Source organism: Schistocerca serialis, chromosome 10 (assembly GCF_023864345.2).
Source record: "Schistocerca serialis cubense isolate TAMUIC-IGC-003099 chromosome 10, iqSchSeri2.2, whole genome shotgun sequence".
NCBI lineage: Eukaryota > Metazoa > Arthropoda > Insecta > Orthoptera > Acrididae > Schistocerca > Schistocerca serialis.
This window is the reverse complement of record NC_064647.1, coordinates 253,115,186-253,133,282: the sequence shown is the minus strand read 5'-3', so window position 1 is coordinate 253,133,282 and position 18,097 is coordinate 253,115,186. Positions and strand designations below refer to the sequence as shown.

Genomic DNA, 18,097 nt, shown 5'->3' with positions numbered 1-18,097 from the left:
ATATTAAGAACGTATGAGGTATGCCAGAGTGTCAAAGAAAATAGCGTTAGTGTCTCATGCACTAAGTATCGTACAATTCTAAGGGCACTACATGATCTAAAAGCTGCAGATTTTTTTTCATGAGTTACGTAAAAGAAGTTGTCTGTGATGTCAGTCCAAATATGCAAAGTTATAGCCCATTAAGCAGGCTATGCCAGCCGCTATAATAAATTGCTTAAAGGAATATTCTGTGGATATAGCAAACCATGGAGAATGTTAATGGATCATGGATCACAGTTTACTAGTAATCATTTCAAAGAATTCTTAACACGGGTAGGAGTTAGACACATTTGTATATCAAAGTTCCAGCCAAAATCAAACCCATGTGAACGAGTCGTGAAAGAGATTGGATGTTTATGTAGGACGTATTATTCTGATAGGGATTATCTGAGCACAAGTTGTATGTCTGAGTTCCAAGTAACCTTGAATGAGTTCCCACATATGTCTACAGGACTATCCCCAGTAGAGGTAATGAATAAAAATGTTATTGCTAAGCCATTTAAATGATCTACTTTAAGAAAAAAACTACATAGTAGGTGATAATCTACAGACATGCAGAATTACAAGTAAGGAAGTACAATGAGGGAGCACAAATTCCATCATTCCAGATAAATGACATAGTTCTAATCAAAGAATTATGTCAGAACTTGGACTTCAAGAAGCAAATAAGTAAGTTTTTTCCTAGGTATTGTGGACCTTTTAAGATAACAAGAATGTCACATCGTTAAAGCATTGTTTCTGGTGGACCCAAGAATGGGTCAAGAAAAATAACTTTACAATATTGACCCATTAAAGAAGTTCATAACCTCAGGAGAATCTGATCCTCTGTAGAAGAGTTAAAGTCCCTTAGACAGCTATTGCACATTATCAAGTGCAGCAGTAGCAATAAACTGATAACGAGTGCATAATTGCTCCAAAGAGCAAAGAAATAAGTTGTGACAAACATTAAGTCCAAAAATACAATGTATATGTGTGGAATATATTGTATAATCACGTGAATACATACATATCCTTCTTGTGATATAATCAATATTATGGAAAGGAAAGTTGCTATTCACCATATAGTGGAGATGTTGAGTTGCAGATAGGCCAACAAAAAGACTGTCGCGAATTAGCTTTCGGCCAGTATGGCCTTCATCAAAAATAGATGACTGTGACACACACACACACACACACACACACACACACACACATCTATCTTTACGAAGGTCATACTGACCAAAAGCTAATTTGTGACAATCTTTTTGTTATGCTTATCTGCGACTCAGCATCTCTGCTATATGGTGAGTAGAAATTTTTCTTTTCATATTATAGTTACATTCCATCCTGGATTTTCTATTATTTGATTCTTGTGATAGTATGTGATACACGGTGACATTAAGACACTTGACTACAAATGACTAACCACTGATGTATGACTACCACATCTCTACGGACTATCAATAGGGGTGTGTTGAGATCAGTTTTGGGGCCTGTACGAGTGAAACTTTGACGAGTCCATTTTGTAGAGCATGCTGACCACTCTTCATTCTCATTATTGTACACGAGATCTTTCATCTTAGTAGCTATTAAAGGTAGCAACACGTCCCACTTCCTTTTTGCTGTGCCGACAGAAGGTGATTTTGTAGAAACATATTGTGCATGCGTTATTTTGTTTGTACATGGATACGAAATACAAATGGAAGCACAGTACAACCACGAGGCACGACGCAGAGCTAGTGTTTTCGCGGTGGAAGACATCGTGACTGGGGTGCCGTCTGTGCCGAAGAAGAGGAGGTTGGGACGACACTGGCTGTTGTTCTGGGACAAGAAAAATAATTGAAGATTGTACAGAATTACTTAATTTCTTTCTTACGTTTTGACTTTGGGGTACTAATGGTCCTCTGTCTACGAGTTCAGATATTAAGCGCTTAAATGTGAATGTTTAATTGATATGTTGAAAGTGTTATGGGGACTGTTAAATAGAGAAAGATTTTGAAAAGAAGTGGTTACCCAATTTCGTAACTAGTGAATAGTAAACATAATCTTCCATTATCACAGTGCTTTCCTGCAGAGGATGAAGAAGTTCGATACAGCTACGAGTGGTACTGTGTAGCGAGACGACAGCTGTGAGGTGAGGAGCAACTCGAGTGCAGAAGGACATGTAAAGGTAAAGATAATTACGAACGTATGACTAGCAGATCTCAGTCACTGAATTGGTACCCCGGTTAAGTACTCTCCAGCAGCGAATGGCAGAGGTAACATTCCAGAATGGACTCGTAGATGTGGAAGCATTTGTGGTACAATACGAGAGCTGCAGGTCATGTGCAATTTTGAGAACCAATTTTGTTTGAATTGGCTCTCGCTGTGAAAACCTAGAAACTTTTAATTCTTACTGTACGACGAGTGCCGACTTTTCTTTTTTTTATCAATAAGATTTTTTCCTCTAACATTAGTGCACATCGAAGTTACGGCCCGGTGTTTTAACTGAGACACTTCGTGAATACCTATTCTGAGACATTTCTCATACGTAGGCCCGTGGGGAGAAAAGGAAGACTGGACAGAGAAATTCCGACGTGTGATCACGGACAGGCTGGGCATCACGGCGGGAGAACCGTACCACGACATCCGCTTCAACCTGATGGCGGTCGTCCCTGACCGGCGGATTGCACTCACCCGCAAGATCAAGATGCTCAAGACCAACAGGTGAGCCATGTCTCTCCACTACACAATCTTTAGCTGTCTGTCTGCTACACAAAAATGCTCTCCTTCACATTCTCGGTCTCCCGGGAAATAAGAAATCCCAAATACTGGAATCAATTTCCACTCATTTCCACAGTCTTTATTAAATATCCCCCATTTCACTCTGGCTCACACCAGCTTGCAGAATAGTTGACTTTTCTGTACCTGTGTCCCTGTGCACTCCATAGTGCCTCATTATCTTCATACCTTTCCCTCCTCATTCGTACATAAGTTGAAATGTTCTGAAATAGGGGAAATTATTGCTACTGCCTCCTTTTGTCTCCGGGGAGGGTGGTGGGGCGGTTAGAATTTGCTCGAGGTGCCGGATCGTACTGACAAAGTTTCGGTCCTCAGTCTGTAACTTATCTCGAACTACACAGATGATCTGCCTCTACCACTGCACGTGAAATTTTCAGTACACTCGCTGTAGGACTGAAGATAGTGGGTGACAAACACCAGTTTTCAGATCTAAGTTGAAGGAATTTGTCCTGCTTGCCAGCTGTGTTGTGTGATTTATATACAGATTCTAGTATGCAATCCAAAACACAATTTTTTTTCATTTTTATTTATTTGTACTGTGTTTTTTGTGGATAGTATATCTAGAAAGTTATTTCACAAGAGTAGCTTCATTTCAGACAGCTCTACAAATTGCTGCTTTCTTCTTACATTTCCCAGCATTCGTTTGCTACTTTTGCACAAATATTTTGCAAATGAAAGCCCACAGTGTCGAACTTCAGTTTTTGCGATCCGCAGGCAAATTGTGCTGGAAGCCTTGCAGCAGCTGGTGAAGCTGACGCAGTCCGAGCAGCACCGACACCGGCAGCAGCGGGAGGAGGGAGGAGAGGAGGAGCCGTCGGCATCGGCAGCCGCGGAGGACGGGGAGCGCGACGACACGCCGGGTGGCGACGGAACCGACGGTGACGCGGAGGCGGACGGACTGTCGCCGGCACGCGACAGGTGGGCATTTCTCTGCTGCTCACAATACGTTTCTCTACTCGTGAGCCGTAAATTTTGGCTGCATTTTGTGAAATTGCTTCACTTTACAGTTCGGCACGAGAGGTAATCCGGGGTGACTAGCCGGTGCGTAGTACAGTATCTGTTGTAAAGTCACATTTGTGAATCAGAATTTGTACACACATTTCCCTGGAAGATAAGAGCAGAGGTGTCAAGTATATAATAGCTGTAAATACATTTTTGAGAGTTACAGAATATTCCCTCTCCCTGTAAGGTGAGTTACCGGAAAAAATATTGCAGCTGCGTCTGTAAGCCTTTGCTTGTGAAACTCGTCACGGAGAAGGCACATTCTCGAGTGACACAGTCAGTGACTTGTCTTACGTTATCAAAATTGGTTTTAGAACTGAAGGGGAATAACTAACGACCCACCTGTAAGTGTACTAACCTGTTATCCTGGATTGAACTCAATGTCTCTACAGTGGGAGTTTGCTGTATTGCTGTAAACTGGTTTAATGATAGATTCTCAACTAGTGGCTGCAACACAGTGTTTAGATTACGTTAACTCTTTTTGCACTCTTATTAAAACTTGAAGCAACAGAATGGCCAGTCTCCATTCTCACTTAAGATATTGACCGTAAGTAGACACACACTATAACCTCCAGATCAGTGTCACTGAATGTTTAGAGTACACTTTTGTATGAGAAGTTTCACAGGTGAACATTCCAAACTCGGTACCAAATTATGCAGTTAGTGGATGCAATAGGTTTCACGAGGACTGATGACAGTGCACAGAAATGTATACAGTTGACACTAAGAAATTAACACCTTAGTATAAGGAGACAGTAACCTCGTAGCATTATATGGCTAACGGATTGGTGCCATCTGAATTTTGATCAGGCAGACTCACAGAGAGATGACATACAGAATTGCACAATGCCGACACGTCGACTGCTGGCATCCGACATCGGTACTTAGGTATTGCGTCTAAGAAGTGGAAGCACATGGTAGATTCTAGGTCGGAAGGGGCATTTATGAACTGGTGTAAAGATATTTTTGTATTTTGGAAACTATGTAATAATTTATGAAACAGTATAGTTGAAATTTATTGAAATTTACTGGAGTGCAAGAGCTATACATTTAGGCAATAATTTGGCTGCATAATGATCAGTTAGTAAATAAAAAAAGGTACAGAACTATTGTGTATAACTACACTTTGAATTCACTTCTTACAAGTAAAGTTGCAAGTTTTGAATTCATGTTAGTTGATGCAAATACTTAGTTAATGGTATAATTGATTAATGATGGGTTCTGTTTGGTCCAAAGAATTAGGGCAACAGAAGTATAGTGTAAAACTTAGAAATTAAACAGGTATAGTGGTGCAAAATGCCAATGTAATTTTGAGTGTGTCTAAATTTTAATTACATTTCTCTGCTGAATTAATTAGTTTCAAGAAAATTAAAACTCATTTCTCTAAAGTCTAGATTCCATTATTCCTAATGCGTGTGTCAGTGTTTCCAAAACTGTTGATTACCTCTTCTATGGTCCCCCATAGTAATAATTATAATGATCGATTAATTAATACGATCTTTGGAAAAATTAGATGCGTCGTTGCAGATAGCATATTGAAAAATATTGTCCGGGTATTGAATTTGTGTGAAATGCAATAAAGACAGATGTAAGCTCAGACTACATATATACAATGTGGATAGCTAGATTCAAAATGAAAAAGATAATCAATTACGACTGGAATCACGATAGTTCCAGCTGACATTGTTATACGCTGTGTAAATGAGATTCGAATGTGTAGCCGGCACACAGATGGGGGGGGGGGGGGGCCAAAATGTTGCTATGCTTTCGGATATACACTGACGGGGAAAAAAATCACGGCACCAAAAAATAATTAATGTAGAGTAATGAAATTTCAGTAATATATTTGTCTAAGTAACGTATTCAACTGATACATTGCAAGATGACAGGTTAATGTAAGCTCTAGATAAGCCACTGCAAATGTAAAATGCAGGTCCATTAGTGACCGGTATAATAGCTAAACTGTCGAATGCGAGCACGTAAACGTGAATGCATTCTGTCGTACCGGTGCCGAATGTCAGTTTGTGGGATAAGTTCCGTGCCTGTCGCACTCGGACAGTCAGTACAGTGACGCTTAACGCTCTCTGTGGACGACGCCGGAGTCGTCGTCCGACGGTGTCCCGTACGTGCCCGATCGGAGAAAGATCCGGCGATCGAGCAGGCGAAGGCAGCGTGCTGGCACTCTGTAGAGTGTCTCGGGTTACACTATCGGGATGTGGGTGAGCGTAATCCTGTAGACAAACGTCCCCCAGAATGCCGTTCGTGAACGGCAACATGACCACTCGAATCGCCAGATCGACTGGCAGACTTGCAGTCGTGTCACTCGGGATAGCTACGAGAGTGCTCCTGCTGTCGTACGAAACAGCATACCGGACCGGAACTCCGGGTGTGGGTCCGGTGTGTCTAGCGTACAGACAGCTGATTGCAGGCTCTCGACTGGCCTCCTCCTAAGCAACATACAGCCATCACTGGCACTCAGCCAGAACCAGATTTCATCGGAAAATACGAGAAGCCTCCACCCCGCCCTCCATCGAGCTCTCTCTCGACGTCACCGGAGGTGCAAATGGTGGCGATTCGGGGTCAGTGGAATGCACGTCACGGGGCATACGGGTCGGAGCTGTCCTCGGAATATCCAATTTGTAACAGTTTGTCGTGTCAGCTGCCGCTCGTATTGCCACTCGTAGTGCGACGCAGCGGAGCCGTACACTGAACGCGGTGGTCATCCTCGTAACCGCCTCTACCGGCAGTCGCGTACCGAGGCTACGTTCCTGCCGAGCCTTTCCGCAGTATCGCAGGAGGGACGTCCGGCTTCTCGTAGCCCTGTTACGGGACCTCGTTGAAACTCACTCTCGTGTTAACATCTTTGTCATCTTAAAGACGTTCTGAACTGACATCGGCTCACCTCGGCCGATCTCGAAGGTAACTGATGCTCACAACCGTTACGGCGTATATTTAAAACGAACTTTATTTCTGTCCTTATAGTGGCGATACTAGTGCCACTCTTATGCGAGTGGCACAGAATTTGAATAGACGTAATCTTTTACATGGAGAAATGTGCCTACCAATTTCTGTTTATGCTGCACGCCTCCTCCGTTGTATTGTGTTTCTTTTCTGTCAGTGTGTAAACACACTGGGTGAGTTTTTTTATCTCTAAATAACAAAATATTTCAAAAACTATGCCTAGGGTTAAAAAATGAAAAAATACGTGTTCAGTATTTTCAAAAATGCTTCCGGTGATACGGTGCTGACCCTGTGCCATATCCTGAGAGGGTGGGTGGGAGTCAACTTGGAAACTTTGTATAAGGACACCGACACGTCATTCGGAAGTTCGCTCCGGCCTCCAGCAGGGGAGTCCGACGCAGTGCGTTGTGGCAGGGAGGAGCAGGTCGGACGGGCCTGTGGGCCAGGGGCCAGCAGGTATCAGGACCGGGAAGTGGGGAGGCGGGATTACAGGGTCAGAAGATGAATTGGGAGGACAACTTCCATCTGCAGTGCAATTGGGCGGAATATGGGTAGCACGGGTCGTGAAGCGGCCACCGAACTTTGACAGTTGTTCCATCACTGGTCGGTTGCCTCTGCTCTCGACTGCTGTCGGGTGTCAGCCTTTCGTTTTGGTGGACAGCTGGTTGGTGGTCGTGCCAGTTTAAAGGGACACAAAATTATCCTCTCATCAGACATAACTTGTCCTAGTCATGTGCATGGCGTTTCGTTGTGGAACTCTGTTTTAGCCACTATGTAACTGAGAACTGAGATTACTACTACTACTACTACTACTACTACTACTACTACTACAACTACAGTAATGAAAAGTCTCAGTACAACACAAATAATTGAAGGACTGAAGGTAAGAACTCGCCATATAACAGAGGAACAGAGTCATCAAAAGGCATGTGAACTGGACTGAGAAGTCTGTAGCATTCGGAGGAATTCTTTTTCGGATCTGTAAAGCACGTATGCTATGATGATGTTCTGTTGTCTACATTTAATTTCTGTGAGCTGTAACTGCTGGATATTATTTTGCAAACTTTTTTATTCGTCCCCAGCTTTGACGCTTTATATTTCTCTGACCCTTCTTCTATATAATGCAGTCTGCATTTACGCGAGAAGTAAATAGGCTTCCACACGACATCAAAGTCTTTAAAATAAACGTGAAGAATCTCTTCGAAAGTACTGCCTGTTTGTTCTTCAGAGACAGTATGTTTACCTCTTCTTAATAAAATTTTCTAAATACAGGAACACGACATTTCTCTTCTCTCCGTACGGCACAAAAGAGTATAAATGTCAACTCGACAGTTCGATACATCACGAGAGAATGAATACTTTTTAAAATGTTCGTTTGTTTCTGCAATTGCTTCTGATACTGTCGACTGTCGGTCTCACTCTGGGGCTAATGTGTTACTCCGACCTGGGGCAACGATCCTCGGAACCCGCACAAATGCCCCACGAGTTCTCTCTCCTCCGAAGTTAATATGTCTGTCCTTTCAGTTCGGAGACACGTGTTGTCCCTCGAGAGACTCACCGTGTGCAAAATAATTAACAAAATTGCACATCCTCTCTCTCTCACGCAAAGAAAGCAGTAGTTACTGCGAAGAAATGCTGAGACAAACTAAATTAACGTAAATTATGACCGGGAGGGTGGTGAGAACCGAGAAAGTGGTGTAACACGAGTTCCCACTTCCAGAGTTTTGAGAAACTGGTGTCCGGAGGAAGAACCCGTATATTGCGTAAGACCGAACAGTGTTTTCGTAACAGCTGGTATATGACGTATCGTTTCACAGGTGGCCCTCCCTTTGATAGTATAGGTTTTGTCAGTTACACGGCGGGTATGGGTGGTGGTATGAGGGTGCAGTGGGTACGGTCACAGGGGTACAGGAGCCAAAGGGTAGGGAGACTGGTGGAGAAGGAGCGTAGGGTCTGACAAAGATACGGTAGAGATTGAGATTGAGAGGGTGATGAAAAGCTATTCTAGGTGTGGTGGGCAAAATCTCAGACAGAATGGATGCCATTTCAGGGCACAATTTTAGGGACTCGTGGCCTCATTGCGAAGTAGCTGATTAATGCATTGCAGACCAGATAATACTCTGTGACCAGTGATGTGCTCCGAAGCTGTTTTTTTGCAGGGATCAGCAGTACCAGGATTGGATGTGATGGCCCAGGAAATCTTCTTTTGAACTAGGCTGGTGGGGTAACTATGTCCAGTGAAGGCTGAGGTGAGAATGGTGTCGTATTGCTGTAAAGAGTCTGCATCCGAACAAATACGTTCGCTCTAATGCCGAGGCTGTGTGGGAGGGAGCATTTGGCGTGGAAAGAATTACAGCTGTCAAAATGTAAGTGCTGTTGTTTGTTAGCAGGTTTAATGTGGGCATAAGTGTGTAGCTGGCCTTCGGTGAGGACGAGATCAATGTCGAGGAAAGTGGGACGCGATTTGAAATAGGACCACGTGAAATTTAATTGGGAGAAGGTATTAAGAGATTCCAGGAATTTTAACAGCTCGTCTTGCCACGAGTTCGTACAGTAAAAATGTCATCAGTGTATCTAAAGCAAAACAGTCTTTTGGATCCCAGGAAAGCCCCGTCCAAGCAACCCCTGAAAATGTTGGTATACGAAGGAACCATCCTGGTTACCCTGGCCATATCTCTGATTAGTTTGTGTGTCTGTCCCTCAAAGATTGGCTGCTTGTCGGTAAGTGTGAAGTCGATTAATGTGAGAGGAAGGATGTCGCAGGTATGGAATCGGGTGGGTGCTAACGGAGGAAAAGTTCGACGCAGACAGACCACATACGTGGGGGACATTGGTACCAGTGGTGACAAGCAAGGTTTGTGGTGGGAGTCGGACGAGCCAATGGTGACGAGCAAGGTGTGTGGTGGGAGTGGGACGAGCCCAGATTACAGATAATCTAACATAGGAGGGAAGTCTTTGTACTATCAGTTGCAGGTGTTGATCAGCGAAGGCAGATATACATGCTCTGAAGCCAGCAACTACAGGACAGCCAGGATGATTGGATTTGTGGATCTTAGGAAGAAGGTAAAAGGTGGGGGGGGGGGGGGGGGGGGGGGAAATAAGTTCTATGGTTTGAGGTGTAAGTCCTTGTGAGGGGCTTGAGGTTTTAAAGAGGTACTGCAGATCATTTTGAATCACAGGCACGGGATCTCGTTGGCCAATGCTATATCTAGAGGTTTCAGTCAGCTGGCATAGGCCTTCACTAATGTACTCCTTTCGGCCCAGTGCCACAGTGGTAGATCCTCCGTCTGCTGGGAGGATAATGATGAAGTCATCGGGGATACGGAGCGTGGAGTTCTGTAGAGGATGGAGCTGGGAACGGTTGTGAAGCTGCTCTCCACACGACTCCTACCTGAGAGACTGTCCAGTTAGGGAGGCCCTACCACAAACTTAAGCTCTCACCATCACAGCTAGTTGGGTGACACCAGAGTGCATATATCTCCTTGTCACGGTAACGTGGCAGTTCTCGAGGAGGTTAATTACGTACCGTTCTTCAATTTTCTCAGTTTTAATTTGAAGTTTGTAACAGGTAAACTGTGGCTTCAGGTAGACTGCCTGTGACCTTCGGTTGAGGAAATAATCCCCGTGAGTAACAGGACATTGAATGTGTCTCAGAATTATTAACAGGGATGAAGTAAGCTCTTCTCAGTAGTGACTCCCCATATCTGGAAGCGTTGTAGTAATTTATTCATTGTTTCGTAATATTCTTTGCACATTTTGGATGTAATTACATCATTCACATTCACCGCCATTTTTTCTCCCTCATTGACTGTGTGCTGCTCAATCTACAGGTCTAATAAATGTGTTCTCCGATCTGTTCGAGCAGAAAGGCAGTGCGGGAAATAGGTGCGTGTGTGTCCCGAGTGCAAATGCTGTACAGGTTGCCGTATCTGCAGACGTGCAGCAGCTGTGTGCCCGGTGAAGACTCTCCTCTTACTGGGCCCGTCTCGGGCCCTCACCCCCGCACGGTGGTCTGGGTCTGAAGGCAGTTAAATGTGAATTTTTTGCATCAACAGTCATCGCTGGAGGTTGGCGTAACTGTAACTTACGCTTGTAAACCCCGGTACTGACTGGGGTTCGAATCCTGGACCCCACAATTGTTGTCTTTCACTAATACACTGAGTATTACTCCATTTCAGATATTTCATTAAGTGTTAGTCCATCTTAAACCAGACATACAGAACCCTCAGGCTTTTCTGTGCCACTGGAGGATTGTCGTAAGTCGTTCCGGACTATGTTCATCTGTTCCCTCTCTTTCCAGTTTTCCTGACTCCTTAAAGGTCACCAGTATGAAATACGTTCTAATACAATAAGACACACGCTCCTCCATTTTTAATTTGCAGCTATTTCTCTAAAGTTGAGGTTGATTTCAAGTGATGAGACTCCGTACCATTATTTTCCATATTAGGAATAATTGTAAACGAGATTTCGTGTTTTTTCTTCCACAGGGTATCTACTGATACAGACCCGATGACAAATATTAGCTCGTCATACCATCCACACACTAAACTGTTGTGCACCCCCCACAAAAGTGTTCGAGGACCCGATTCTCCCTCAACAGACTGCGTGGTACAGTTACGCCTGAATATGCTGCCTCTAGTGTAGGCTGCCATCAATTCCAGAACCTCTGGGTACTCTAGCGTGCTCACTACCAGTATGTAAGATGTAAGACTGTGTCGGAGAACTCCTCATGTGGCAAAGTTTTTTTTGGGGGGGGGGGAGGGGGGGGGGGAGGCGTTCTATCCTGTCCTCTTCTGCAATAGTTATTGTCAGTGCTGGATGCTACTGACTCCAGTCCACAGTGACCGAGTCCCCTTCACCTCCAGAAGCTACTTCCCACACTTGCTTCACGCTTTTCCTATCGTCAAATTAGAATCTACCTTCTTAGGTTACTCTAAATGATTGCCTATTTATGTGATAAATGAAGGAACACCTCGATTGTATTGGGTATTAGCACGGAAGAGATTTGAATGACAACTTATTGTTTGTATTATCAAATTCATTATATTATCCTTGTCAGTTAAGTTGTTTTCACATCCGTCTATACGAGCTGCATATTGGACTGTAAACATAAAACAAATAGTAGATCTAATATTTGTTCTTAACATTTGCTTTTATGCCAAGTTTGGCTACTGACCTACAAGCACAGTGCACTGTAAACACAATTTGCATCAGGTTAGAGCATGATAACACACCTCTGACAAGAACTGCACATTAAAGTCAATTTTGTTATTTGTTACTTACTGAAATGAGACTCCTATGTCGCAAAGAAAAATTAATTAGTTAACTATCTTGCCTTTTTATTTTTGTCTTTGACAAAGATAAGACAGGTACTGCATTAAAAAACTCTCTTTTGAATATTGTGCCTATATGTATACATTATAACATTTTTACCTAATACAAACAATATGTGAAAAAATTTGGCTATAGATGAATGTGTTTTCTTTGTGGCTGCTGTAACGAGAGAGTGGGATTAGGTGTAGGATGAGTTGGCAGCCAGAGGTTTCTGCTTCTCCGGTTCTCAGAGAACACCAGGCAAAGTTGGAGAAAACTGCTACAACTCGCGGTGAAGACATTGTCTCCCTTAGCAGCTTCAATATTCACAGTCGCCATACGATTTTTTTTTTTTTTTTTCTGGAAACACTTTCAGAATGATAAGGTTGAACAACAGTGGCAGTATGGTACATTCTGTCTAACAAACTGGTCACTTAGGGAACATCTTGAACATACAAGCTGACGGCAAAATATTGCATATTATTCGGACCGTGATAGTAGCAGATTCGCCCAGTATTGTTAATTCGCGAAGTAATCACTGTGCACTATTTTGCTAAACACACTAATAGTTTTCGTGAAGATCTGAGGATCCAACATTGAATAAAGGTTCATAAAGATGTTTACCTTACTTTTTTCCCACAAAACCAATTTTTATTCTTGATAATCGCGATTGCATGTTGACCCTGCACTTCAAAATTACACCTGTATGCAAAATTATCTCCAACAAAAAAATTCAATGTCCAATCGGCATTACTTATTTCCAACAATTACAAGAAAACATAGATGCTCCTCCCCCTCCCCCAGCAAAGAGCGGTGTCGTGTCAAATTCCGGAGCACATCATTGCTGGTACTCACAACCGGAATATTACAATCATATTACATTACTTACCCTGTAAGTTTTGTCAGTAGCTTGCATTTGTCTTTGCACAGTGTTACGTCTGTGATAGTAGATAATATTATGAAAATATCTTATATCAGAATGTACACATACATTACATGTTTCATTTAAATAACCTATGGCAAGTACTGATCTTTAGCAGCTATTGTAATATAATTGACAGACACATTCTAACAGGTTTATTTATTCTAAGGCACATTTTATATTTTATTATTTTATTCTTTATAATGGTCATTGTGTATGCTAAGAATCAAAAATATTGAAAGCTGATAAAGTGCAGTTCTACATAAATATTGGGGTAACATAGGGATTTTACCGATATAAGTGTGTTTTATTTGTTCTTTGATAGTAAATGGTCTCAAATGTTCTGAATGTTTTTTTTGTTTGCTACCCAGTTTCTTTTTTCCCCCCTCACTATAAAGTTGTCACAACAGATACACATAACAGAGACTTTAGTCATCAATAATACATTCTTCTTCACTGTTTATAACAGTCTGTCAATTCTGGGGTAACTTTTCTCTTCCACAAGATCAGAAATCACACGGTTTTGAGGCGAAGAACTCTTTGAACCATGTTCACACCGCATTCTCGTCCGAAAAGGAAATTCCTCGAAAGTTGTTCGATAGAGAATGGAAAAGGTGAAAATCTGAGGGCACAAGATCAGGTGGGCAAGCTGAGTGCAGAATCACTTCCCTACCCAATTCCCGTATAGTATCTTCGTCAGCCTAGCAGAATACAGGCAGGCGTCATTGTGGAGTAGCATTGCTTCACGCAGTCTTCCAGGTAATTTTTCTCAGATTGCGTCAGCGAGATTTCTCAGTCGTTTACAATGAATGTCGGCAGTAGTGGTCACACCTCGGGAAAGCATTTTGTAGTGCACCACAACGCCACTGTTCCAGTAGATAAATAACATTAACGTTTGTTTGGAGTGCATGCAGATCTTTGTACAGGGAGTTGCTGCTTTGTTTGGGCTTAACCATTCCTTTCTTTTCCGTATTTTAACAAAAAGATACAATTTCTCTTCATCATTAACAATACAGGGTAGCAACAGTTGGCATCATTCACAGGCTAGTTGACGATGAGCGATGGCCACCTACTGCTTTTGGCTCAGAGTGTACGATACCCGTACACCTGACTTTCGAACTTTCCCCATTGCGTGCAAATGTTGCATCTCATTTTCCAGATCTGTAGTACACTGACGTGAATCGTGGAAACAGAAGAATCTGTTGGAAACATTCAGATTTCTCCACTTGGCACGCCAGTTTCTAGCATCTGCAGTGCCACTCACTGTCTCCAGATTATAAAATACAACACAATAAAGGATGGCAGCCAAAAACAGTTGCAGGTTAGAATTTTTTTATTAAAATTCTTGACCAAGGTTTCGGTACATATAAATATACCTTCATCAGAAGTAAAACTTCCTGAACAGAAAGACACATTCATTAGAAAAGCCATATCAACGAAAGTGAGAAACAGAAGCTTAAATAACGGTGAAATTGCTAAAGTAATACAGGTACACAATCTTTAGTACTTACCAAAAATTACATCATGCACTGGAGAATAATAAAACAATTATGCCAAAAGGTGTCGTCAGTAATTAAAATATCATCTCCATTTGTACAACATGTGTAATGGGCACAGGATCAAAGCGAACAGTTTAACAATGTTACTTCGCCTATGAACTATTGAGACACGAGTGTGAAGGCACTAAGGCAGATTGTTTCGCCGAGAGAGGGCACTTGCATGTGCCAGACTCGCGCATATTACATTCCATAAATACATACATAAGCGCATCAAAAATTATTAAAGGTTGCGTTAATTCAAACTTTGTCTTAATAAATAAAGCGTATCACGCCAATTAAAGACATTTATGTAAACTAGAAATATAGAACCAAATTTACCTGTGTCCTAGTGTCAAACGGATAAAGCTTGCGCTTGGAACATCTAACCAGAGAGGGCACTAGTGTAATGCGCGAGAGTCTCGCGTAACGTAGGCAGTGAAATACATACTAGCGAAACAACCAAAATGTAATAATAAAACGAAACCATCTGTCATTATGAATAAAACATAGTAGTCATTTAACCACACATACACATTGAAATTCATAACTAACAAACATCACAATATGTAGATCCCAACAAGACAGGAAAAGCGCATTTCACCGGCATCAACAAGCAAGAGAATAACTCCTAGTCAGCCAGACTGTATTACATTAAGGCAATGAGGGGTTTGAAACTGTCTAAAAAATTTTTGTTTCGAAGTTGCACCTGTTCATTAAGAACAAAACCATCCTTTAGAGACAGATGCTTGAAAATCTCTAATTCTTCGAGCAAGTCTAGTTTGTCACCTTTATCAGCTTCATGAAGCAGTACTAAAGATTGTGTGCCTGTATTACTTTAGCAATTTCACCGTTATTTAAGCTTCTGTTTCTCACTTTCGTTGATATGGCTTTTCTAATGAATGTGTCTTTCTCTTCAGGAAGTTTTACTTCTGATGAAGGTATATTTATATGTACCGAAACCTTGGTCAAGAATTTTAATAAAAAAATTCTACCCTGCAACTGTTTTTGGCTGCCATCCTTTATTGTGAAGAATTTTAACAGTTGCTGCTGCAGCCATGTTTAAAATCTTGAAATATAAAATACAATGTGTAAACTCAAATAGCAGTAGTGAACTACAAATAAAACATGACTATTGACAAATAAACCAAAAGCAAGTGGAATAGCAACATGTGAAACAAAAACCCTTTGAATTTATGCACTGACCTAATATTTTGACATTTCATTTTCTTCTAGTAGATCCATATTTCCGGCTTTTGTTGGCAGAGTGTAGAATTTCCATTTTCATTTTACTATGTGTGAGTTGATCTCCACTCTCAGCTAGGTGCCAAACAAAGGTTGATCTGTTTACTTTATTCAATTGTAGCGCATCTCAGTGTTCTGGAGCAGTAAACCCTCTCCCTGTTAACTCTGTATAGGACCAGGAACAAGAATCAGAACTAAACACACAAATTCGTGAGTTGCTGTGTATTTGGCAGTCTTTGTTAGCAGAATTTACACATCTGTTATGTAGTTAGTTGTTTGTGGAGAAACTTACTTTTACAAGACTGTTACAAGATAAACTTGCAATTTCATATGGTAAATGTTCTATGAACTTATTTTATTTTTGTAGAGCGCGCTAGGGTAGGTACGGTACGAAAGCCTCACCAGAATAGGATGTGTCACGTAATGCGGGCCACAGTCAGGTACGCATCGAGCACTTTCATGTTCCACACCCTCTCAGATCACCGCAGTGTGGCCATATTCGTCGAATGTGCGATGTCGCTCGAGTGCTTTCCACTCTTTAGCGTACCTGTGACACACTACTATCTTTAACGTTCAGAAGAATGTGACACCATTTACAAACTTCCCTCCTCCCTCAAAAAATTCGGGAATGTATTCCGAGGAAAAAACTGCGTCCCACCACTAGCGGGGATTCCTCACTCGGTCTGAGTTCACGGCCGGGCTACCTGAGCCCTCCTGTCGGGTAGATGTCACTGCTCCTGGGAGGCACACCATTGCCTTTGAGAGTGATTTTACACCACGGCATTACAAACGATAATAACGTTATCTAGACGGCTACTGTTAAACTTCCCGGCTTTCTGTTTAACGTTATTGTGAAGGTTTTCATTTAATGCAGGTTTGTAACCATTGTTTTGTATAACTGTAGCTCGCATAGTTGTTTATTTTTTAATAATGGGGGACTGACAATGCCAGAGCTACTACATCAGTAATTATTTCAATGTCAAGAGCCTGAAATAAATACTCAAAGCAGCATAATTATGAGTGTAGGCACGTGTCGTTTATTAAGCTCGTAACAAAACAGTCACAAAATGGGAGCAACTGCTGGCCGTATCATTCTGTTAGTGAAGGCCGGATGGAGAGCGAGGGAAGTATACTGTCGGTTATTTGAGTCTCTCGTTCTACATTGGCAAATGGGATGTCACTGTGAAAATAAGCTCCCATATCTCTCATTGAAAGAAACTTCTAAAAAACTGGAATACATATCTGAACAGAAAGTGTGTGTCGGAAGAAGGAAGAAGCATTCAGGATATCGGATTGTACACACCTCTGTAGGAAAAACTGTGACTCTCGAGGTTTGCCAGTGTCGACAGGGTAGGGTGGCTCTCACACGCTCTGTCTGTCAGGTCCCCTGTCTGGGTTGAGTGTCTAGAACAGTAGATGATCTTTGTAATGCCGTGGTGTAAAATCAGTCTCAAAGGCACTGGTGTGCCTCCCAGGAGCAGTGACATCTACCCGACAGGAGGGCTCAGGTAGCCCGGCCGTGAACTCAGACCGAGTGAGGAATCCCCGCTAGTGGCGGGACGCAATTTTTTCCTAAGAACACATTCCCGAATTTTTTGAGGGAGGAGGGAAGTTTGTAAATGGTGTCACATTCTTCTGAACGTTAAAGCTAGTAGTGTGTCACAGGTACGCTAAAAAGTGGAAAGCACTCGAGCGACATCGCACATTCGACGAATATGGCCACACTGCGGTGATCTGAGAGGGTGTGGAACATGAAAGTGCTCGATGTGTACCTGACTGTGGCCCGAATTACGTGACACACCCTATTCTGGTGAGGCTTTCGTACCGTACGGAGAACCAGTATGTAGGACGTAAAGAAAAAGTCAGAGTCGGCACAACGGGAGACAAAATTGTAACAGAGTGAGCGATGGTGAGCTAGACGAACTGAAGGACTCAGAGTAGTGAGATCGCAGCCAATGTCGTCCCACGTACAGTAGTAATTAATGTTTATCCCTCAAATATGAGACTGTACTCCTCCTGTCGTATGCACCATTTTGGGTGTCGCAGATAACATTTAGGGTTTGTGAGAGAGTTGGATGCGATGCAGGCCTGCGTTCGGATCTGGCTGTGTGAATGTATTGTTGGGAGGGAAGTTTGCAGCCCTGACTGTCAGGCATTTAGGGACGAACATAAAATTTGCGGGGTAAAAATTGCGAGTAGCTCAGTAATGGTACAGTCTTTAGTGGCCAAAACAGCTTTCCAGAAAAGGCATCTGTCGATTTGGGACGTACCGCAAAAGCGACTGCGAACTCCTCCGCACGTGAGAGCACCCGAGAGTATA

At 42.4% G+C, this 18,097-nt stretch overlaps 1 protein-coding gene across 3 annotated transcripts in view; it reads left to right on the top strand.

The window, feature by feature from the left end:
* The window catches only part of LOC126425308 (ubiquitin carboxyl-terminal hydrolase calypso), a 225,510-nt gene that overhangs the window by 109,149 nt on the left and 98,264 nt on the right, over positions 1 to 18,097 (top strand). For all 3 annotated transcript variants that reach the window (XM_050088288.1, XM_050088287.1, XM_050088286.1), the window contains exons 5-6: positions 2,553 to 2,724; positions 3,514 to 3,717. In XM_050088288.1, the coding sequence (XP_049944245.1) occupies positions 2,553 to 2,724; positions 3,514 to 3,717 (376 nt within the window). The remainder of the gene's footprint in view (positions 1 to 2,552; positions 2,725 to 3,513; positions 3,718 to 18,097) is intronic.